The following is a 24,667-nucleotide window of genomic DNA, read 5'->3' as shown; positions in this document are numbered from 1 at the left end:
TTCTCCATCATCTCCATCTCCTCTCTGACCTCCTCCTCCTCTCTCCAAGGTCACCCGTCACTCCGTTGTGGCAATGCCAACAAACAGCGGCATGCAGAGCCAGAACTCTTTCAATCAGGCTGCCATTTACCGCAGAGCTGCCAAATATAAGCCTCCTCTCTCTCTATTATCGCCACTTTCTTTTGTCTCACATGTACGTCTTGATCACGGCGTGCTAAAACAGTTCTTTGCGTGTGATACTTGAGTAGTGTAAACAGTCAGCGGGCTGCGCCACGTGGTGCCGCGGGGGAGGACAGCCTGCGCGTTGTGGCGAGGACCAGATCCAAGGGTACAGATGGAGAACGGATAGACTCCTAGCAGGGGTGGTTCGCCTCGCTCGCCATGACTGATAGCATCTTTATCGCACACTTATCGCTGCACTATCACCCGCGGACTGTGCAGTTTCGTGCAACGCAGTCAACCTAATTATCAACTATTTGTCTGTCTGTCTTGCGTATTATCTGATTTGACACTTCATCCATCTGCATTCGTCTGTCCACAGCCCATCTGGGTGCTGCGAGGCTCTGTTCAGCTTCTTGTTGTGGTATTCTGTCCATCTGTCCTGCTGACTGGCTCTTCCATATGGGCCACCGGTCATGTAATTAACCAAATGGAGATTTTTTTCTGCAGGAACAGGTTCAGTGATAGGCATTGTTGGTGCTTTTTGTTGGGATGACCCTTGATTGGTGTGTTAACTCCATGTCTCAGTCTGTGTATAGGTCTGACCACATGGTGCAGGGTAATTTTTCTTCCATTCTGACACATGGCCCCTCTCTGCCCCTCCCTCTCGCTTCTCCTCCCCTCACCTCCCCCCTCTCTTTTATGTTTCAGAGTGGAGACCAGCAGGAGGGCGTGGACCTGACTTATAGAGGAGAGCGAAAGGAGAGAGAGGAAAAAAAAGAGAGAAGACAAGAAGGGACGTACGAGGCAAAGCCGAGGCCTCTTGGAAAACAAACAAAGCCTCTGCACAAGTGTGTGTGTGTGTGTGTGAGGTTGCCCTCTGCGTGCGTTTTACTGTACGTGTGTGAGCAGGTGGGACTTTGATGGGACAGTGAGCAATGCCTCACACGCAGCGACAGCAGGTTGGCAGTAGGGGGCAGTGCTCCTCTCGCCTCCTCCTCCTCCTCCCACTCCTCATCCTCCTCTCCCTCGCTGCCCAGCCCAGCCAAGCAGCCATACACATACCCGCCAACTGTGAGTACGGATTCATATCGCACCATTCACGATAGCTGAATGCTTCCATCAGGTTCAAAGATCTATTTGTTGTGTTAATTACATTGTTGATTCATCAAAGCACGCTAATAATGATCTTTCATCATGATTAATTAGTGCAAATGAGCTGAATGAACACATGTTTCTCTTTCAGTAACCTCAATATTCAGGGTTGGATTGCGCCATTATGCTTGAAATACTACGCTGTCTGAGGTTCCTTTGGTTAGCGCTCATCTGTGCCTGTGGTGTGTCTAATTACTTTGTAATTGATCCCCTCATACTGCATTGATTAGTCCCACTATTGATCTGGTTTCCTTGGTGCAAACCAGAATCTGATTGGGGAGTAATTTAATCAACAATCCAGTTATACAACAAAAAAATCCAGCAAGGTTTTTCCTCACTCTCTCTCATTTCTCCCTCCTCCTCCTCCTCCTCGATGCAATATGTGGGCATTAGAAATACAGCTGAGCTCGTGGCCCTGCAGGGAAATTGATCTTCATCTCCTCGGCTGCTGCCGGCCTGCCCACAGAGCTCCAATAGAGAAAGAGGGAATATTGTTTCCACTGCTGCTTTTGTTGTTCACTCTTTATCTAAGAGCACTCGCAGTGAGTCACAGTCCTTCACCGCCCACACACACTTCAAAAGTGTGTGTACAAACAAGATATCGCTCATGCACGCACACACATGCATGACCTGTAAATGTTGATGAAATGCAGTAAATCGCCCAGTCTAATTCCCAAAGGGAGGGAGGTGACACAGAGGTGAGAGAGGGCCGAGGAGGATGAAGGGAGGATGATGAGGAGGAGGAAGGAGGAGTAGGTCACAGATGTAAAAGGTCAAGGTGTCCCCTGCCTTTCAATTAGCGAGCCTCTGCCATGTCAATGAGAGGAACCGGGGCAGTGATCAGGATCAATACAGGAGATGTGCGTTAGAATCTGTGTCAAGGAGGCCGGGGTTAAAAGCTAAGCTCCATTACGGGAGACATTACACTGCTTTATCATCCATGTATCATACTTGTTGTTCAATTATCAGTGAAACATCTATCTATCTACCTATCTATCTATCTGTCTATCTATCTATCTGTCTGTCTATCTGTCTATCTGTCTATCTGTCTGTCTGGTTGTCTGTCTATCTATCTATCTATCTATCTATCTATCTATCTATCTTTCTATCTATCTACTGTATCTATCTATCAGCCTGTCTATGTATTAACTATCTTTTCTCCTTCTTGTTTACTGTAACTAAAATATTTTTTCCCTCATTGCCTTTTCTCTGGCCTCCCCTGTGGACTAACAGACCACATAAGTGATCGTAAGTGCTTTTAACTTTATTGACTTCTATCTGTCTTAATGCAGGTGCTGGCAAAGCTTGTTGTAAACACTTTCATTATGACAGAGAGGTTATTTTCCATCCAGCGCACATTCAAAGTCCCGTCGCACTGTGCTGCACTTTAATGAATCAAGCATTAGTGTGCATTTGCAGTGTTATTATGATTGCATGTGTGTGTCCGTGTTTATGCGTCTGTCTCAGTGTCATGCACGTGAGTGTGTGTGTGTGTGTGTGTGTGTGTGTTATGTTGTGAACACGTTTCTGTATGTGTGTTCAGCCTCATCGGCTCCCAGTAGGTGAGATCCCTGTAGGAGCAGGGAGGAGGAAGTGTGAGGAGCTGCTGTCTGTACGGAGGCAGCAGGGCTGTCAGATCAAAGACGTGGGGAAATAAAGAGGAGTTAAGGCACTAAGCACCGGCTCCTCTCCTCCTCCTCTGCCAATAATGGAGCTGCGCCCGCAAGCCCAAACTCCAATTTGATCAGCTGCGGAAATGGGCTTATTTCCTGTATCAGTGGGAATTCTTTCATTAAATTCCCTCACTCTTCCTATCGGTCTTTTTCTAAATCTCCGTGAATCTACCCCTTGTTTGTTTTTTTCCCCCTTCTACCTCTGTCTCCCCTTTCTCTGGCGCTCTGCATGTGCTCTCTCTTTGCTGCACTTCCATCCATCTCCCCTTGTCCGCTCAGCTCTCCACCTTCACCGCCTTCTCCTCATCTACCCCAGCCCCCCCTCCGTCCATCCTGTGTCCTCCTTTACCCATTCACCTACATAATGTAAATTCATCTCAGGCTCTGTCTCTTTCCCTCAAAGTCAAATTATGTAAAGACTCTACCAACAAGTATCAAGCTGTGACCTCTATTCCACCGCAAACAGAGTCACTGAAGCCATGTGGAGAAAAAGGATTTATATTTCTGTCTATAACTATTGTAAAACAGAACATAAAAATACGACATGGGCCGTAAAGAATGGGAAAATCAAACATGCTGGTTCAATACTAGTATTCACAGCGAATCCCAGCGTGTTGGCTTTTATGAGTCTGCTATCGAGGCATTGCTTTATGGCTGTTATGGACAGTGGCGACAGAGAGGGTGAAACCTCGTCTGGTGGTCATTACTTTTTTTCCTTTCAAAATCCCTGCTTCATTTCCCCACAGACTCTTTCCCTCCCTCGGCCTATCTCTCTGTCTCACTGTGCCATATATCTCTTTTACATGAACTCTCCCTCTTACATTATTCTATATCAATTTCCTCTCATCTCAGCCCATTTTCTCTGCCCGCTCTCTTACTCTCACTCTTTCCCTCGGCCTACATTTCATCTCTTTCTCTGGGGAGTCTTTTTAAGTGATATTGACTGAATATACTTATCGGCAGCTGTTAAACTATTTAAATGAGTTGTATCTCTGGTTATTCCGTGCTCTTTGCTGAGAGCCGTAGAGATGTGTGTGGTTACAATGGGATGATATATGTGTGTGTGTCACAGCTGGAGTTATTACAGCAGCATGAAAGCAGGTCATGTGAAGACTGCAGCGCTATTCTGAGTGTGTCTCTGTCTATTTAAACCATATAGGTATGTAAGAGAACATGCACCTCTGATTTGTTGTGACAGCACTGACTCTGTTTTTGGTCCTTTTGCAGTCAAGAGGCCTCCGATGATCATCACACAGCCGGAGTCTGTCACCGTGTTTAGCGTTGAAGACCTCGTCATGAGCTGTGAAGCCACCGGCAACCCTCTACCCATGTTAGTCAGCACACACACACGCACACACACACACACACACACACACAAACACATCCAGTCTGAGGATGCTATATTAGTCAGGGAGGAGCCTCGCCACTGGTTATCTTTTTAGACGGTGACCTTCCCTCTCCTTGTTCAGCTGACATCTACACATTAGTATTACATGAGAGCACAGCTTCTCCCAGTCAGATTTCCCATTTCAACAAGGGATGAATGTCATTAAGCCCTCGAGCAATCTTTTCAGAGTGTCTTAGCGGCTCTGAAGTGGAAAACTGCTCCAATTGCCAAGGAAAAGATGAATATCGCAATTACACAGCACAAGCTTATGAGTCCCACTGGGGCATCTCGTGTACATTTTGCATCAATTCATGTGCGGCCTCGAATCCAGTGACATGTAAGGACATCTTGTGTGGGTTAAAAAAACCTGCTTCTTCAAAGGCATGGAAATGATTTTTTTTTTTTACTTTGATAATATTTGAGTGAACACTCTCCCATCAGCGTTACTGTTTCTTCTTTTTTCTTCGCTCAAGTTTCCGATGGACAAAGGATGGAGAGGAGTTTGACCCAGGCAGTGACCCAGAGCTGAAGGTTTCTGAGCGCTCTGGCTCATTCGCATTCTACACACTCAGTAACACTATGGACAACCTGAAGCAGTACCAAGCCAAATATGTCTGCTACGCATCCAACGAGCTGGGGACGGCCGTCTCTAACGAGGCCAAACTCAACACTGATGGTAAGAACACGCTGACGACAGCCACTGACCAGTTACTGAGACAGCTAATTTGAATATTCAAATTCCGTCATGCTCAGTGAGCATTTGCTGATTGGTAATCATTTTGCTTTAGCCTTGAGAGGCGAATCACACCATTTTAAATCGTATCAAACTAATCAAACCTCCTCTGATATGTTTTCAAATAAGTTGCACCACATCAGAGGAGTTATGCGTCTTTTATGGATGTCAGTGTCGGTGTTAGAGCTCCTGTAAATGCCTTCAAGGTCCAGATTAGAAGCGAGCTGTGTTGTTGTTGCTTTTTATCAGCAATAACAGAGCAGTTACAAAGCTGTGAGCGGAGCCGGCGTATAAACCTTTCCCTTGCCCTTCTTTATAGAGAGCTCATTTGTTAGCAGATGGAGGCTCACACCGAGAGCTCCGAGAACCGCCACCAAACATAATTACATGCAATAACATGATAATCAGCATATACACACATGCAGACACACACACAGGGGCCCCTGGGCAAAAGTAAAGAGCACCTCTGTGTATCCATCCACCTGTGTGACTGGTGCTCTCCTGGGCGACCTCCTTCCTTCACAGTTTCCCTGACAACGGTTTCCCCAGAAACGCTCTTGAGTTGATGTCATGTGAAGCACTCTTCAGTAGCTCCTGTGGGGTTATCAACAATGGGCAGAGGAGGGGAGGGGGGGGGGCACATATGAATCACAAATCATATCAGTCTACTTCTGCGAGGCAAAAGACAACCCGGCGCCTTATCACGCGCTTAAAGTTCCTCAAATGGGGATTTACAAACTCCCTGTTCACTGCATTGTGTGTTTAAGTTGACTTGTGATGCGGATTGCCTCAGGAAATCTTTTCATGACACCGTAAATGTGTGCACAGGTTGTGTACATGTTTGTATACACGTGTGTGTATCTACTAGAGCTGTGTATTGGCAAGAATCTGGAGATATGATACGTATCATGATACAGGGGTTACAATTATATATATATATCGATTAGGGCTATCAGTTGATTCAAATATTTAATCGCACGATTGTCCGTAGTTAATTGTGATTAATCGCAAATTAATCACACATTTTTTATCTGTTCAAAATATACCTTGAAGGGAGATTTGTCAAGCATTTAAAACTTATCAACATGGGAGAGGGCAAATATGCTGCTTCATGCAAATGCACAATCATTGTCCAGAAACCCTCACAGGTACTGCATTTAGCATAAAAATATGCTCAAATCATAACATGGTAAACTGCAGCCCAACAGGCAACAACAGCTGTCAGTGTGTTGACTTGACTATGACTTGCCTAAAGCTACATGTGATTATCATAAAGTGGGCATGTCTGTAAAGAGAAGACTTGTGGGTACCCATAGAACCCATTTTCCTTCACATATCTTGAGGTCAGAGGTCAAGAGACCCTCTTGAAAAAGGCCAGTTTTTCCTCACCCAAATTTAGCGTAATTTTGATGTGTTAAGTAGCCTCCTTCGCCAATGGATTCCTTAGGTTTTTCTAGTTTCATATGATGCCAGTATCTTCACTCTAGCTTTAAAACTGCGTTAATGCGTTAAAAAAACGAATTTGCATTAATATGTTATTATCGTGTAAAAGTTGATAGCCCTAATTGCGATATATTGCAATGCTTTAAGCAAGGCGATATACTGCGATTTTTAAAAACAAATTTTAGGAAAACTGTCATAAAGAACGCACCGCCAGTTGCATAAAATCAGAGTAAAAAAAGTTCACTTTCTAATGCAATCAGAACAGTTGGATCTGCATTTGCATTTATCCCAGTCCCTGCAACATCCAACATCATAGCACTATGTAGAGAGGACACATACACTGAGATGGTGCATATCTTTGCATATGAAATAAAGTATTGACTGAGTTCATCTTTTCATGTAAACTATTAGTTAACAATCGATTCAGTGTTTTAGGGAATCAATACAGTATCACAAAACATAATATTGCAATACTCGATATTTTCAATATTTTCTTACACCCCTAGTGTCTACGCAGACTCACAGCTGTGTGTTTTTCCTCACTTGCCTCCCTTTAGTTCTCCCATCCCAACAGAAAGAGAAGAAGGTTATTGCGAAGTCTGAAGAGGGACACAGTATCGTTCTGGAGTGTAACCCCCCGCAGAGCTCTATGGAGCCCATCATCCACTGGATGGACTGGAGTGAGTACATTACCTTTCCATCTCTCCTTCCATTACATCCTTCCTGTCTCCTTGATGAATCTGCTACTTAGACTATCTATCTATCTATCCTTTTATTGTCCACTCACATCCCAGTGAGGTAGTTGATTATTTATTTTCTGAGTTATCTTTCTTTCTTTCTCAATGTACAGAATATCCTTTCATGCATTTATCTGTCCTGGATGTTTTTTAGTTTTTAGTTTTTTTAAATGTCTTCAGTACCTTTTGTAGGCTGAGCAGAGTCTATTCATACCCCTATTCACCGATATCTCTTTATCATAATTTTTCTATTTCTCTCATCCTATTGTATCTCTATGCCTCCCTCTTCTATTTCCTCTCCTCTTGTTAAGCTCCTCAGTCTCTCTCCCTTGTTTCTCATTTTCCCACAGCTTCTATCTGTCATCAATGTCTCTCTCATTTCCTCTCTCCCTCTCTCTACAGAGCTACGCCATATCCAGCTGAGTGATCGGGTGGTGGTGGGGAAAGATGGTAACCTGTACTTTGCCCATTTGACGACTGAGGACAGCAGGGTTGACTACACCTGCAATGTCCAGTACCTGGCGACACGCACCATTCTGGCAAAGGAGCCCATCACTCTGACTGTAAACCCCTGTGAGTTTTACTCCGGATCAACTGATTGGCTCACAGTAGACTGACAGTAGACTGATCTGAGTTCCAGAGATGCATCTTTAGGCTACGACTGCTTTTATTCAGATTTTAAAGCAATAAAATGCGATGGGCAAATTTTCATAGCAATCCATCAAATAGCTTTTGAACTATTTCTCTCAAACTACATGGTGCCACTAGAAGAATAGTCAAAGGATCACCAAAGACTTTAGGATTCATTATCTGGGAACCAGGGCTGTATGTACAAAATGTCATGGCAATTCATTCAAAAGTTGTTGAGATATTTCAGTCTGAACCAAAGTGGTGGATAGGCCAACCATCCGACAGACAAGCATTGCCATCCCTAGAGCCATGCTGCTGCCTGCATGGTTATTTATATAATCTTTGTCATTTGGGTGAACCGAAACTTTAAGATAGGGCTGGGCGATATTAACAAAACCTTCTATCTCGATATAGGTCATTTCATATCTCGGTAACGTTATATGTAAGGGATAATGTACAGCCAGCCGGTCATTGTTGTGAAATAAACTCAGACAGGGCGATGCTGCATTGTGGACGGTTTTGCATCGCCCTGAAGGGGTTTATTTCACGACAATGACCCGCTAGCTGTACATTATCCCGTGTATTACATGGCTACTTACTTAAGAAATCAATTATTTGACACAAAAACGGTCCACCAGAGTCCGACATCAGAACTGCGCCCATAGCAACGGTCTGTTATACATAACAACGGTCTGTTATAAAGAAATGGAAGACCGTAAAACGCCATGATTCACCAATCAGAATCGGGTATTCAACAAAGTTGTGTAATAAATCACGATTGATTCAACTACACTGGGGTATTCCCATGAGCAAAATTCTTATCAATTCAGATTGAAATTTGAGTTAACATGCTTGTTATCATCAATTTAGACAACGTAATTGTGCATCACGATATCTCGATATATGATTTCAGCATGATACGATTCCATTGAAAGACGATAAATTATATCAATAATCATATTGAATTATCGCCCAGCCCTACTTTAAGATCAGGTTTACACTGTCCTTGATACTTGCATTTTGTTTTGTTTAGTACATTCATTTTGGAAGATGGCCTGTATGGATTGACAGTAACATCCTTTAAAAATCTCTCTTCTCACTTGTTTTCTTTATATAAGAGAAATCTGTTACAGAAAACACTTTATAGGTCTGTATATCAAATTGGCACAGACAGTATGACAAATAGTCAGCATGAAAATTAGTTGAGTACCCCTGAGGCCTCATAGTTAAACCAAAGTCAACTCCCCCCATGTGGTGGCATGTTGTGCTGACCAAAGCACTACCGTCTCCAGTAGACGGTCACGGAGCCGACGGGGGGCCCATCACCTCCTCAGCCCAGCGGTAATGAGATGCAGCTCACACTGAGATGTGGCTCCCAGCATCTGTGGCCCAACTAGAGGTCAGAAACACGAGCACATGTTAACATGAGACCTCTGTGTGTGTGTAGAGAATCTGTACGATGATGTGTTGTTAGAAAGGTAAAGTCTTCTCCACATGATTCCAAACCCTGCATCTGTGTGTGTGTGTGTGTGTGTGTGTGTGTGTGTGTGTGTGTGTCAGAGTCTCTAAAGTGGCTGCTGTGTCAGCAGCACGGCAATTTGAAAATTACCCATACATATGTATGAATCTCTCTCTCCTCCGTCTTTGTGTTTCCTTCGCTCTTTCTCCAGCCAACTCCGTACTGCGGAACAGGAGGCCCCACATGATGAGACCTACTGGAAGCCACAGCATTTACCAAACCCTCAGGGGCGAGACCATGGAGCTTGAGTGCATCGTCCAAGGCCTGTGAGTGTCTGCGTGCACACATGTTCCTGCCCCCATCAATCAGAAAACTTGAGCCGCACCTTTTAATCAATCTTATCTGCCTCTCATCCATCTCTCTCCCCTCTTCTTACCTCCCACCTCTCTCTGTTCTCTTCTGTTGCATCCCTCCGTCCTTCCCATCCCTGCTGTACCTCTTCCTCTCCTCTCTCCTCCTCCTCTTCAGTCCAACTCCCACAGTTTCGTGGGTGAGGAAGGACGGCGAGATGTCTGAAATACGGGTTATTCAAGACATGTTCAACCGCCGCCTGCGCTTCAGTAATATCTCCGAGAGCGACGGGGGCGAGTACCAGTGTATAGCTGAGAACTCCCAAGGGAAGGCCACACACACTTACACCGTGACTGTGGAAGGTATGTCACCCCCACTCATATACACACACACACACACATACATACATACAATAGTTTGTAGCGCTGTCCTCGACCAAAAGATTCTTAGTCGACTAACACTCATACAATTTTGTCGACTAATCGATCTGTGAAGATGAGTTTCTCCACAAAGAATCACACAAAAGCACCACTTTAAATCTTGTGTTTACCAGAGATGTGCTTATAAGTTTCTTGGAAATAAGTCATTCAGCATGAAATATGCATAAAAAACGACTAATCAACTAAAGAAATCTTAGTCGACTAAGACCAAAACGACCGACTAGTCGACTAATCGACTAAGATGGGGGCAGCCCTAGCAGTTTGCATGTGAAATAAGGATGATTTGAGCATTTATTGTGATTTTCCTATATAATGTAACTACAGTAATCCACATTCACAGTTGATAACATTACTGTATCTTATATTCATTAAGTTTAGCCAGGTGCCAGGTATATAACCTGCTTCACAATTAGCAACTAATGCAAAATCATTATCAGTCACCTGTTAGCTTTGTTATTAGAAAAAGGTTTATAAAGTATTTGACAACTTGTAGGGTGTGACCTATCAATCTCAACCCCTCAGTCTCACTGAGTACTGTCTTATGTAAAGGTTTGGTACTGTTTTACTAGCACTGTGTGTAATTAATATATCCTGACCCTTGTAGCGGCTCCCTACTGGATCAAGGAGCCACCCAGTCAGTTATACGCCCCAGGTGAGACTGTCAGGCTGGACTGCCAGGCAGACGGCATCCCCTCTCCCACCATCAGCTGGACCATCAACGGGATCCCTCTCTCAGGTCAGTGCATACACCCAACTGCAAATACCTCAACACACAGCCTCGGGGCACTGTGCATGATCTGACTGCATGTTTTTTTTGTTTTTTTAACAGAAACCGACAATGACCCCAGACGTTCTCTGACAGCGAGCGGATCTCTGATCCTAATGGATGTCAGCTTTGGAGACACTGCCATTTACCAGTGCCAGGCCTCCAACAAGCATGGGAACATCCTCACCAACACCAACGTCTATGTCATTGGTGAATGTCACTTATTAAACAGAGTTAATTTTGGCAGCTATTTTAGATTTAGTCTTAGTTTTAAGATGAAAGTGCTTATTAATTTCAGTCACATTTTAGTCATTTTTATCCTCCATATTTTTAGTCCAGTTTTAGTCACCGAGGAGTAACTCGATTTTAGTCAAAATGTTTTACTCGTAATTTTGTTAGCTTTTTTTTTTTATTTAATCTTAGTCCTGTTTAGTCATCAGATTATATTGAACATTTTTGTCATTTTAGTCAAACATATTTCACATAAAATTTTATCTTACCATTATCTGATGAAAAACACAGATTGAATGATTAAGAATGAAGCTTTGCAGTTAGTTCGAGTCCTCCTGACTGCTCATTAATGATGCACGGTTCAGTTGCACCCACAGGTCCGTTATGAGAGCCGATCCGCCCGCCCAACATGTAAAAATATGCGTAACTCAACCACCCGAACCTGACCCGCAAACTGCCAACTTAATGCATTATAGTAGCACAATTGTCAGGATTGAGGTGTCATCGTCCCGTCTTTGTCATGGAAAAAAAAGTCGTTGACGAACATATTTCGTCATAGTTTTCGTTAACGAAATTAACACGTGTGTGTAGGTCTGTGTGTGTCTCATTGCTGTTTGTGTGTGTGTGTTGTTTCAGAGCTGCCTCCCCAAATTCTTACTGAGGATGGGCTCACATACACATTCACAGAGGGCCAGAAGGCGGTACTGGAGTGTGAGACCTTTGGCTCTCCTAAACCTAAAGTCATATGGTGAGGCATATAACCACCTTATTCTATTCCATTGTATTGCATTATGTATTCTAGCGTGTTGTTGGGCAGATTTTCATTTTAACAAATTTCACAGATGTGATATAATTGCGTAGGTAGCTCTTCATGTGCATAAATTAACAGCCAAACACTGTTACATCTGGGCTGTGACTGTGAATTTTGTCAGCGTGGCAGGCGTCCAACCAGGCTCTGCTCAGCTCAGACTCTTTTTGGAGAAATAGGCAATTGAACTGGTGAATTCATTAGCCCCTGCAGTAGCTGAAAAGGTTTATTTCTTAGTCTGCTTGCCAAGTTTCTAATGTTTAATGTTTTTGGGTGCATGTGTGTGTCTTTGTCAGGGAGAGCACCAGCACCTCCTCCCTTCTGGCGGATCCCAGAGTCAACCCGCTCACCAACGGGATGCTCGAGATCTTTAACGTCACCCATGACGACACCGGCTTCTACACATGCTCCGTACAGACCACCAACTTGTCTGTCAGTGCCGAGCTGGAAGTACTCAGTGAGTGAACACACACACACACACACACATTTAAACAATTTATTTATGTCCGCATAGAGAAGAATGATACAAGGACACAAATACTAAAGGTGCCATAGAATACATTCACAAAAGGCCTACTCAGTTCTCATATGGCGGCTGCCATTGATAACAGAGACAGCGCAGTACTTTGCAAGTAAGTTTAGCCCCCTTTTTGGGCACCCCAAGTTTTTGAAGCCCTCTAACAACCAACTTGTGAGTGTGTCCCAGGCTGCCAAATATGAAAACAAGTAGTCTGCACCTATAACCAAGCTCTGAGATGGTATTTAGGAGTGGTTGGTACACACACAGACCCCCACACTGTGTCCCTTAGCAGCTGATGTTAGTTGCACCTCATGCAGCTAGTCTCAGCATTGTGTGTCTGCTTTCTCTCTCCTCCAGACAGGACAGTGATCCTGTCGCCTCCACAGGCTCTGAAGGCGCAGCGTGGAAACACAACCATCTTCACTTGTCTGGCCCTCGTTGACCCCAAACTCGGCTCTCCCCTCATTCAGTGGAGAAAGGACGATCAAAAGATCTTTGAGTCCCACAGTGACGAGAAGTAAGACTAAATTCTATGCATTAGAGAACTGGCAAAAGTGAGGATAAGAAATAACTAACAGGATGGTTATCCATTTGTTTGTTTAGTTGTTTTAAGCCTAATCAGGAGGTATATACCCTATATACATTACATTTCTTTTCTCCATGTAATGAAAATGTGTATTGTTCCTGTTGCTTAAACAAACAAATAAATGACTTGATCATGGCCCTGATCAGACAGAGTGCGTTTGGCGCACCGCACTGCCTTTCTGTTGCCCAATCAGACAGTGTTTTTTGCTGTTCACTGCATCTTTTTATATTACATGTTGCTAGGCAACCACCAAATGAGTGCTAACGGTACCTTATTACAAACCATGAACTGTAAATAGTTAGTTAATAGTTAAAATAGTTAATAGTTACAGTTTAAATAAATGAAAACAACTTACCTGAAATTTCAAGTTGCCTCCTGCTGTTTTGTGTTCAGATCATGGTAACTACAGTTGGTAAAGTCAAAAAACTCCGGGTATCCAGCAAAAGTAACCACAATGAGAAAAAAATGCTAATGATGTCGGGAACTTCTCTGAGTTGATTTTTTTTCAACTCAAAGCATTCAGGGCGCTCCTGTAAAAACACGAGGTGCTCAGCAATGCAAAAGCAGCATGCAAAACGCTTCAACCTCATTGAAAACAATTACAAAAAGCCACCACAGGCTGCTAAAACACACTCTGTCTGATTGGGGCCTTACCATGGTGGAAAAAAAAATAGTAGACAAGGGGAGAAATGATAATTAATAAAGGGAGGTAGTCATATTAAAAAGTGTGAGGAAGATGAGGATAACAATTATGACCATATTTCCTCAGATATACATTTGATGGACCAGACCTGAAAATAACTAATGTGGATACAGATGACGAGGGCGTGTACACCTGTCAGGTCATCACTAAGCTCGACATGGCTGAAGCCAGCGGCACCTTCACTTTATGGGGTAAGATCACTGATTATATACTGTATGATGCTCATTATCTTTTTCCCTATTTGTTAAAACGTGCAGTGTGCAGGTAGTTGTGGTGATGATATTATCGTTGTCCCCCTCAGATCGTCCAGACCCTCCCGTCCTCCTCCAGATCTCTGATGCGAAGCGTCGTGCAGTCACCCTCAGCTGGACTCCTGGAGACGACCACAACAGCCCTGTGCTAGGTTTAGTACAGACACACATACTCAAACTTAGACACATTCACATCTGCACACACCTGTCTCTTTGGTCCTCTGTTTTTCTTCTCAATGCTAAAACTGCTTTTGTATGGATAGTGATTTGATTTTTGTGTTTTGTAATAGTGCCACCAAGTGAGGATATGCACTGACTCAGACACATACACACACAAAAATGCAAATATAAAACTTTTCATCTTGTGTAACTCCAATACTCAGAGCAACAAACCCATATCACTCATCTCCCTCTGGCAAAATGAAAGGCTGCTCTGTTTTCATTACTTGGACAGGATTATTTTTTGATCTGCAGCATCAGACTATTGTGAAGCTCACAGAGTGTTTATTTATGTGTCTATTGCTTCCTTCTCCATCACTTCTTGACTCTCTCTCTCTTTCTGCAGATTATGTGATTGAGTTTGAGGATCAAGGTTCAAAGGAGAGGGGTTGGGAAGAGCTGAAGAGAGTAACAGGAAGCAAGGAGCGTGTCAGCCTCCCTCTGTGGCCCTACGTGTCCTACCGTTTCCGGGTCATTGCCATCAATTATGTGGGGAAGAGCGGCCCCAGCAAGCCATCTGAGATCCACAACACACCTGCTGAAGGTTAGAGCCGGTGTTTTGTAACCACAAACATTCATTCTCCAAGTGAACCCGGAATTGACGGCAATTGACTTTTTCCCCCCCCCCAATTACAGCTCCAGACAATAACCCTGAAGATGTTAGGAGTGAGTCCAACGACCCAGACACCCTGGTCATCACCTGGGAGGTACATCTGTTACCTGAATGTACTAATTATCTGAAGCTAATTTGAAAAAGGGTTTGTGCATTTAACGGTTGCTGTTGCTGTCACTGCAGGAAATGGACAGACGTAACTTCAACGGACCTGACTTCAAGTATCAGGTGCTGTGGAGGCGAGTGGTGGGCAGCGGGCCCAACTGGCACATCAACTACACCACCACGCCGCCTTTCACCATCAACGACATTGGCAACTTTTCTGCCTTCGAGATCAAAGTTCAGGCTGTCAATGAGAAAGGGGGGGGACCTGAAGCAGACCCCGTCATTGGCTACTCAGGAGAAGATGGTAAAATATTTTAAAACGGTTGTTTTTTCAGCAGCTTTTCTTTTACTGGGAATATTTCTACTCAATATTCTTTCTCACCTATCACCCTCCTGTCTGTCATTGTCTCTCAGTTCCATTGGAGGCTCCAATGAATGTGGCTGTTGAACCAATCAACAGCACTACCATCAGGGTGAACTGGGCAGCAATAGACAAAAACACAGTCAGAGGACACCTGCTGGGATACAAGGTACTGTCTCCTCTGTCGTTTGGCCTCTAACATATTCAGCCCCTGTCCTCATGAATAAAACATATTTTGGGTTTACAGCGGAGGCAGCCAGATCTTAGCTTGGCAAAGGCTGCAGAGGTCTCTTTAGTTTCAAGGTTGTGATGAGAAGAGCCTTTTTTTTTTTTTAGTACTTTAGATGATCTCACCTTCAGAATGAATCACACTCTAGTCGCACTGCTTCCCTTTCTCTCTTTTAGGTCTTTGATGCATCATTCATACTTTATCCTTTTAAAACTGCTTTAAGAAAACCCAGTTTTAATGCCATAAGAAAATGTCTCTTAATATGAAATGAATTAATTATAAGAAGTGTATGAATTGTTTCATGCACTGGCCAATTTTGAGATTTTGGGCTATTTTGCTTGTCATGTCTTCTTTCAGACTAGTGGAAAGAAAACCTCCAAAATACACATTTAGGTGTTTATTTTACCACTTTGTCAATTTACGTCTGTAGATTTCTCCTAAATTCACCCAAAGTTAACATTAGTTAATGCCTCATTTGCATAATAGAACATAACATTTCAGAAAACCTGTAATACAAAAAGTAATTGTCTTAATGTGAGTAATCAACAAGTTTCATGGTGATATATATTAGTTAAACCTGCAGTGTCAACTATCAAGTATAATACATATCTTTAAAGGCTGTTTTTCTCAGACTCTGAGTCAGAAATCTCCACTTCAGTAGCACTTACATAAACCAAACGTTTCAGTTTCATTCATATCTATATTCTGAAGGTCTTTACAGAAGGGTTTGTTCATATATTATTCATAGCCTGATTTATAGAACATTTTATTCCTAAAAACATGGTGAAAAATGGATTTTCTTTTTATGGCTGTTCACAGTATTTTCTGATTTATGGAGTAATAAAAAGAGATATCCAAAATTCCCTCTGTAAAAACATTTGACTAATATATCAACAAAATGAAACAAGAATTTTAAGATAGTCCCTCTTCCCCCTATTTGCATACTTAAACATACAATTTCAGAAAACATGTAATGTATACCAATGTATACAATATCCATATCCTGTACAATAGCAACATTTCATATTTCATGTGCAATAATGTCTGTCTACTACTTATCATTATATCTTTATTGTTTAATTACTTTTTTTTGTATATCTTGTTCTGTTTTTTCACTGATGCCTCTCGCTGTTTGCACTGTCCCCCCTTTGCTGCTGTAACACTGCAAATGTCCCCCGCTGTGGGACTAATAAAGGATTATCTTATCTTATCTTAATACAAAAAATAATTGTCTTAATATAAGTAATCAACTGGAGAAGTTTTATGGTGATAACTATTAGTTAATAAATAATAAAGCAAGACAAAAGTGTGTGCGGGAGCAAGTCATTTTTTTGATAACTATTAGTTGGTCATTTCATCATGACTGATTGACTTTGTGGCTCCAGGTCTACTTGACCAGAACCGGCCCCAGGGGCCACCACCGGGGCCGGAGGTCCAGGGAGCCAGAGAGCACTGTGGTGGTGGAGACCGGGGCCGGCGAGGAGAAGAAGGTGATCAGCGATCTCAGACCGTACTCCCACTACACCCTCGCCGTCACCGTATTCAACAGCAAGGGAGAGGGACCCCCCTCTGAGCCGGTGCCCTTCAAGACTCGTGAGGGAGGTGAGAATGAGAAAGGGAGGAAAAATCGGGGTCGGAAGAGGGACGGGCGACAGAGCTGAAATGGGGGAAGGTGATAGATAAAGTGGGTTTAATTACAGACAAGGGGGGACAAAGATGGGAGGGATGGATTGTGGATTACAACAGAGGAGATGATATCCAGAGACTGAGTGGGTGGAGGGCAGTGAGGAGAAGCAGGGTGAAATTGATAGATATTATTGAGCTGTTGGGGGGGGGAATAGGTGACAGTAGATCAAAATAGTTTAATAATTCCTTTTAAACCAAGTGCATCTTAATCAGGCCTGTTTTATGTTGCTGCTAGTTCCTGGTCCTCCCATGTCCCTGATGCTGGACAGCCCATCAGAGACAGAAATGACCCTCCGCTGGACGCCACCTGACCAGCCCAATGGAGTCCTCATTGGATATCTACTGCAGTACCAACAGAGTGAGCATCATTTATCCCACAAAAAACAACCAACATCAGGCACATACATTTTTCTGAGACATAAGTAAAACATCGTGAGTGACACCACACGATACATTTCCAGCTAAATCAATACCACAAAAAAAAAAGGTCAAAGCATAGTGTCCTAATGACGCTCATCAGTCAGTCAGTGTGTCATACATAACGACGTGTTGAAGATCAAGCTGTGATTGAGTGTTTTTTCTGCTGTACCAGTTGTGGAGAGTGATGACAGCCCCATGCAGGTAGAGAGAATAGACGGCTCCGCAGTCGACCACCTCACTCTGAAGCTGGACCGCCACAGCCACTACCGCTTCTTCCTGAGGGGTCGCACCGCCGCAGGAGAGGGAGAGCCCATAATGAGGGAGGGTGCCACCACGCTGGATGGAGGTACGAAGCCGATTCGCAGCGCTCTTAATCTTCGCCATCACAGATCTGACACAGACAGGGTCAGATTGTATAATCAGATCAAACTTTTTGAGTCCTCTGTCTGAATGTGTTGCAGAGCCTCCTGACCAAATCGACCATTCTGCTGGGGAGAAGTTTGTTAACTTCAGCTGGGTGACCAAGAAGAGACAGAGGAACCTTAGCTTCCAGATCCGCTACCTCAAAAAAAATGGTATAATATCTACACTAATAAGTGCATAAGGAAGGAAAACCTCATTATATTCAACCTTTTAAAACCATTAGTCCATCTTGGGAATAGTTTCCACAATCCTAGGTTTATGTCATGTCTCTGCAGATGGCGATAACTGGAAGAAAACAGAGAAGGTGAACTCCTCTCAGTCTTTCTACCAGCTCCAGGGCCTGAGTCCTGGCTCTCATTATCATGTAGAATTCATCTACAGCAACACCACCTTCTGGAAGGATGACATCAATACAGAAGGAACAGGTACTTTATGAGCACTCTGCCTTCATTCATCCTCTTTCATCTTCTCTGCTCTCTCCTCTGGGCTTCCCACATCTAAATATAAAGCCTGATCCTGCAGAGAGAGTCTTGCAGTTCTCTCCACTGCATGTGAAGTGCTTTCAAAGACTCCTGTGAAAAGAGAGCTTGGTTAGCCATATGAAATGATCCATTACTTGTGTTTGTTTGGCGTATTGTTCTGTAGTCTTTGGTTCCCAAGTGCAATGCCACCCTGTCTCTTTCGCTCTAGATTCTTTTATCTTGTTTCTCCTACCTTTTTCATCCTTTCCACTCCTCTTGTACTTCCATCCCCATTACAAATAAAAACGCTGTCTTCTCCCCACCTCCCTCTTCTTTCCCCTCTGAAGGAGTGACGGAGGTGCAGCCGAGCTTTGCAACGCAGGGCTGGTTCATCGGCGTCGTGAGCGCCATCGTGCTGCTGCTGCTGATACTGCTCATCCTCTGCTTCATCAAGAGGAGTAAAGGGGGGAAGTACTCAGGCAAGTGCAGCCCGTCATGATAAGTGTTAAGCATTCATCACAGTGTGTCACAGTCTACGGGAGCGTTGCGGGCGACACCAGACAGTCTGGAGCCATAAAGCTGTCTGATAATGAAAATGACACGAAGCCAAGCAGTTACGGGAACGCACCACAGTAAACAAGGTCATTCTTACCGGAAAGAAGAAATAAGGTGGCACCATGTTTAACATTCAGTGTGTGTGTGATCCTTATAGAGAACTGACCAGTTCTCACTTGGCCAAGCTTCTCCCCCCGCAGCCTTCACATCCAACACGTGGTGAAACAAACCTCTGAGCCTGCACTTCCTTACTGTGACAGTAAGAGCCTCTGCCCTGAAAAGGACTGTGAAATAATAATCTCAAACCGCGAGAGTAACTGCAACCTGCAGGCCTCTGTCTGACTGGTCAGAGAAAAGCTCCGGCCTTTCATCCCCTTCCCACACGAGGGAGAAACAAGTGTCCGGCTCCTTTTAAAGTAGACCTAATTGTCTGTGCTAAAAGCAAGGACTAATTCAATAATACATCCGACCTTACCCACTGGCATTATACTTATGAGGATTAATTATTTAAATTGTTTTTTTTATTATTAATTATTTAAATTGTTTTTTTTATTATTAATTATTTAAATTGTTTTTTTATTATTAATTATTTAAATTGTGGCAATATAAAAAAAATCTAATTGGAGTGCCGTCCTTGTCTTTTCTTTATTATTTAAATTGTTTTGAATTTTAACAGTAATATTCAGAGTGGTTTCTATTACGCTGAGAAATTAAGTCAAACACATAAATAAACAGATTCTGTCTACGGATAGTCCAAATCTTTTCGCTCCGCAGACACTCAGTGTTATCTTGTTGTGTGACAGAATGTCATTATCGATGTCTGAGACAGTGGCTCAGAGAGAAACATGGTTGAGATCGTAATGATAATAAAATCCGATAATCTCCTTCACAGTGAAAGATAAAGAAGAGGGTCCGATGGACTCCGAAGCGCGGCCCATGAAGGATGAGACTTTTGGAGAGTATAGGTTTGTCATCTGCATGCACGTCGTCTCTTTGGATGTTACATTATGTTTCTGTAGATCATTTAAATTCTAACTCCTAACGCAGCCCTGATTCCCTCGTCACTGTTTGCTTTTCCTAACCCTGTGTGTTCCTTTCATTGTCCCTCTTCTCCCTAATGCCTGCCCCCGCTATGCAGATCTCTAGAAAGGTATGCTGTGATGTGATTTCCCAAACCCACTTATTCATAATCCCCTGCCAATGCCTTACTCACCTACTGACTTCCCTGTAACATTTGGTATAATGTATTATGTTGTACATATTGGCTGCAACTTATTTTCCGTATCAAATAATTAATTAATTAATCTGCTGATTATTTTCTCCATTAATCGATTAGTCATGTGGTCTGCAAAACATTAGAAAGCAGGGAAAAAGCCTGTTACAATATCCTGGAGTGACCTCATGAAAGGTCTGTTTTGTCCGTATAACAGTCCAAAACCCCAAAATACAAAATGTACTTATCTTATATTCCTTACCATACTTACCTAGAACTATCATTTTTTTGGCATTTTGTTTACTTAAAGGTGCTATTGATAACATTCAGTCTCTAGATGTCACACTCTCCCTCCCCCGTTCCATTCACCTCATAACAAGTGGTTGCCAGTTCGTTGCACAACCTGCATATTTTATGGTCGAGAGGAGTAAGACTCAGACAGACCGTAATGTCAAGCGATGAATCTTTTTGTGGTACAGTAACGAAGTAATTTTGGAACATGTAGCGGCGGAGTATCGTAAAACACACTTCATTCAAACTCCACAGAAACAAAGGTTAAGGTTGTAAGGACTATGGCTGTTGCTAGTTGTTTGAATATGCTAAATTGTAATTTGATGGGTTATTGTTGTTCGGACAGTTATGAAAAGACAAGTTGTCACTTGTTGCCACAGTAAATATCCACGTATTCTGCAGCCTGATGGAGACACAACTAAGTTTTTTCCGCACTAACTGGCAACTTGATCACTGACGACACAGAGATACCACATGATACCAACGTCGTTATACTATTGGCTCACCAGCCTGGTTAGAAGTGGGAACCGAACGTCAGATATCTTCCACAGAGATAAACAAATCATTCATTTTGGACCAGTAACATTTTTTTAAATGATTAACTCACAAATCATATATAATTATTTTTAAGGAAAAGCCATACTTTTATTCTAAAAGCTCTATGAATGTATTATTTTAAAAAAATATATATATATATTTGCCTACATAAAAATGTTATCAATATGACCTTTAAAAAATTAGTCGTTTATCAAAATAGTCAATTAACTAATTGATGAATCAACAAATGGTTGCAGTTCTAGTATTATGTATGTTCAGTTTGCATGTTGGCATATAGTGGGCTGTTTTTTGAGAAAACGTTTGCTGAATAATTCTTTGTTTATTATGCCTTATGATAATGTGTCTTGCTTTTGACCTCTTCTGGGCTCTTGCACACTGTAGTGAGGGGCAGTTGAAATGATGAATTGCTTGGGTTTTATCTCGTATGTTTTCTTTTCTTTTATTGCTATGGACCTTCCTGTGAGTCTGAAATAACGTTTGAATTGAATTGCAGTGACCTCGAGGAGAAGCGCACCGCCAGCCTGCCGTCGCTGGGCGAGGAGAGCAAGCTGTGCAGCGAGGACAACCTGGACTTCAACGGCAGCAGCGCCATAACCACCGAGCTCATGGATGAGTCTCTGGTCAGCCAGTACAGTCGGCCCAGCGAGGGCCTGCCGGACAACTCCCCGTTCAACCCTCCCTCCGTCTCCCCGGCAACCAACGGCATGCCCAACTCAGTCACCATCCTCGATTAACCCCCACACGTCCACCGGGGGCCGTCAGACCAAAACATGTCAACGCATATGTGCCCATACGCTCCTGTTCCCCGCTGACTTGCTGATCTGTTTAACGACTAATATACAATCAATATATTGACTATCGAGATGCCCCTGGCAGTCATCTGATCGACTGGACTGTTTTGACCAAAGGAGTGTCCAAAGTAGTGGACAATGTGATACAAGTTTGACTGACCTGAAGATGTCTTTTGACCCTCCCTTCCCCCTCCTTTTAACTGTGTGTAGTTTACAACATATCTTAACGACTAACATTCATTCCTCTCCCTTTCTTCTCTTTCTTTCTCTCCGCAAACAGCTCTATAGAAAGATAAAGACAGAATGTTGTACCGGTAGAAATATCCGAGGGATTGTAGGTGCGGTTCTTTAGAGATGGATTGAAAGAGGAGGATGAAGGTAGAGCCTAGTTTTGGGAAACAGACAGCACATGTTGCTGTTAAACATCTTAGATATTTATCATGCCTTATATTATTTCGCACATTTGTATGTTTAATGCCATTTGATGTCTCAGATTGTACTTGCCAGTGACATTTTTTTTTTTTTTTTTTTTACAAATGTGTTTGAATACAAAACTTATTTTTTTCGTTATCTGCCATTTTTTATTTATATCATCACTTTTTCATATTGTTTTTTCTACACTATTTATATTCTCTTTATTGACATATTTCACAGATCAAGATGCTTTCATTGAAACTAAGCGAAGCCAAGTTTCTTACTATAAATAACATTGGATGCATAAGGGGAACTTGCTGTGAACATGCTGAGTAGCATCTGGTGTATATAGCTGCATCTACATCTATCTATTTAGCCATAATACAGTATTATAGATATGTACATGCTCCTTATAAGTTCCTGTGCCTGCTGGGTCTGCATAGAGCACCAGATTGATGTCATTACTCTCGCCTTCCCACCAGAAGTGTAATGTCATTATTGGAAATGATATTGTAATTTTTTCGTGTCGAGACCTACGTGTAGCTTTCTGTATCTGTCTTTGTCTCTTTCTACACTGTATTAAAAAACATTGTTGTCTCTAATTAACAACCTTTTCATACCTGTCCATCTCCATACTTCGCAAAAACTGTTTGAGGAGCAGTATTTATGTATATTTACAGATCAGAGAGTGGAGCAAACACTCTCATGTTTTATTTTCAGACCCTCATCAATGCAAGTTGATATTGCAGACAGGCGGAATGATTGCCAGTTGATGTAAAATAAATGCAAGCAGTTGGTATTTACATCAAACACAGAGAATGTATTCTTTTCAGAGCTGGGCAGACATTGTATTTACATGCTACTGATTAAAAAAAATCTGAGCTACAAGGTACTGGAGTGGTTATGAGACTAACTTGTTTTTTTTTTCTCCACAGAATGTAAATACAACCTTTAAAGATTGTTTTGATGAACCCAACCATGTTTGATATAAAAATGTGAAAAATGTGCAGGTTTGAAACCACTTAATTTTAAAGTGTTGCAAGTTGTTTGTACTATTGCTATAAATTCAAACTTTCCATTTTTTGACTAAAAATAGTTGAGGGGTAAAAATTAAAAGGGGAAAAAATCTGTAGATGTTTGCAAACATTTCAAAATTAAAAAAAAAAAAAGTACATTAGTGTCATTTAGTGATAGTAGTAGTTCCATTACAATGAAAGCTAAGATTGCGTTCATGCCCACAACCATCTTGCAATGCATTGCAGCGCAGTGAATATCTGTGGAGTTTTTGTCTGATGCAGTTCTGAAAGAGAGCCGGTTTGTGCATACCACAAGGAGTACCTACTATATGCAACGTTGCTGCCTCAGTTCTCCCTATTCAAATAAAAGCTTGACACTGGCCAAACACCACCTGACGGTCCCTGAGGTAAAGTAGCTATGTGGGATGTCTAAACAGGCCAGTGGCACTGAAGGAGGTGTGTGTGAGCTCCCTGTTGACACACTCAGGACAAATAAAGCTTTTAAAAAAAATAAATCTATTTTCATACAGGAGAGATGAATGACACAAAAATATGCCAATATTCTAACTTGACTATCTGCTGCTAAACATCTGTGTTTGTCAGTGTTGGTGGCAAATGTTAGCTTTGAATGAAGAATGAGTGTACACACACAGATACTCACTCGACTGCCACTCACTCTTTGCTTTGTATGTGTCAAGGGGAAAGCTGGCCTTTTGCTTTTCCACTGTTGTTTTCCCCCTTTTTTAATATTTAAAAAGATACAAAAAAAAAAAGTGAATTGGTTTTAACTTCAGAAAAAAAGCAGACAGATTTTAAACAACAATGCCTGAGTGGGAGGGAAGAGGGGAGGAAGTATAGGAGTAGGGAGTGTGTGTCCATGTGCCTCTTTGTGGTGTGTGGGGTGCACTATGGGACTGATGGTATCTATGTGGGTGAACAACAGGAGGTGGGGGGACGTGTACCACATATATGGGGGCTAAAATAACTGTAACTGCATTATGAATCTACCACTGTAACTGGATTTATGACTGAAGAATAAAATACGTGGAATAATCTACCAAAAAAAGGGTCCCTTTTTTGTCATCAGTATCTACCAAGAAAATCAATGCAGTAAAAGTAGCAATACCACAGTATATATATATACTCCGTTACAAGTAAAAGTTCTGCATTCAAAACTGTACTTAAGTAAAAGTACATAAGTATTAGCATCAAAATATACATAAAGTATCAAAAGTAAAAGTACTCATTATCTAGAATTTCCCATTTCAGAAAAACACATA

At 42.4% G+C, this 24,667-nt stretch overlaps 1 protein-coding gene and 1 long non-coding RNA gene across 4 annotated transcripts in view; both read left to right on the top strand.

Annotated features, from left to right (window-relative positions):
- l1cama (L1 cell adhesion molecule, paralog a) overlaps positions 1-24,443 on the top strand; it is a 44,653-nt gene extending 20,210 nt beyond the window's left edge. Inside the window, exons 2-29 of one of the 3 annotated variants that reach the window (XM_037774018.1) lie at positions 871-1,233; positions 2,548-2,562; positions 4,215-4,317; positions 4,848-5,050; positions 7,108-7,230; positions 7,690-7,860; positions 9,588-9,702; positions 9,905-10,089; positions 10,772-10,903; positions 10,997-11,143; positions 11,801-11,912; positions 12,269-12,429; positions 12,850-13,009; positions 13,848-13,972; positions 14,083-14,184; positions 14,598-14,795; positions 14,888-14,958; positions 15,048-15,273; positions 15,384-15,499; positions 16,945-17,161; positions 17,481-17,603; positions 17,838-18,011; positions 18,127-18,240; positions 18,364-18,513; positions 18,897-19,028; positions 19,997-20,069; positions 20,243-20,254; positions 21,660-24,443. In XM_037774018.1, the coding sequence (XP_037629946.1) occupies positions 1,098-1,233; positions 2,548-2,562; positions 4,215-4,317; positions 4,848-5,050; positions 7,108-7,230; positions 7,690-7,860; positions 9,588-9,702; positions 9,905-10,089; positions 10,772-10,903; positions 10,997-11,143; positions 11,801-11,912; positions 12,269-12,429; positions 12,850-13,009; positions 13,848-13,972; positions 14,083-14,184; positions 14,598-14,795; positions 14,888-14,958; positions 15,048-15,273; positions 15,384-15,499; positions 16,945-17,161; positions 17,481-17,603; positions 17,838-18,011; positions 18,127-18,240; positions 18,364-18,513; positions 18,897-19,028; positions 19,997-20,069; positions 20,243-20,254; positions 21,660-21,900 (3,837 nt within the window). In that variant the 5' untranslated portion in view covers positions 871-1,097 and the 3' untranslated portion in view covers positions 21,901-24,443. The remainder of the gene's footprint in view (positions 1-870; positions 1,234-2,547; positions 2,563-4,214; positions 4,318-4,847; positions 5,051-7,107; positions 7,231-7,689; positions 7,861-9,587; positions 9,703-9,904; positions 10,090-10,771; positions 10,904-10,996; positions 11,144-11,800; positions 11,913-12,268; positions 12,430-12,849; positions 13,010-13,847; positions 13,973-14,082; positions 14,185-14,597; positions 14,796-14,887; positions 14,959-15,047; positions 15,274-15,383; positions 15,500-16,944; positions 17,162-17,480; positions 17,604-17,837; positions 18,012-18,126; positions 18,241-18,363; positions 18,514-18,896; positions 19,029-19,996; positions 20,070-20,242; positions 20,255-21,659) is intronic. The other 2 variants (XM_037774020.1, XM_037774019.1) reach the window with 2 other exon arrangements.
- LOC119490573 overlaps positions 1-24,667 on the top strand; it is an 839,978-nt gene that overhangs the window by 328,103 nt on the left and 487,208 nt on the right. The window lies entirely within an intron of this gene.

Source organism: Sebastes umbrosus, chromosome 6 (genome assembly GCF_015220745.1).
Source record: "Sebastes umbrosus isolate fSebUmb1 chromosome 6, fSebUmb1.pri, whole genome shotgun sequence".
Lineage (NCBI taxonomy): Eukaryota > Metazoa > Chordata > Actinopteri > Perciformes > Sebastidae > Sebastes > Sebastes umbrosus.
The sequence above is the reverse complement of the archived record's forward strand: the minus strand, read 5'-3'. Positions and strand labels throughout refer to the sequence as shown.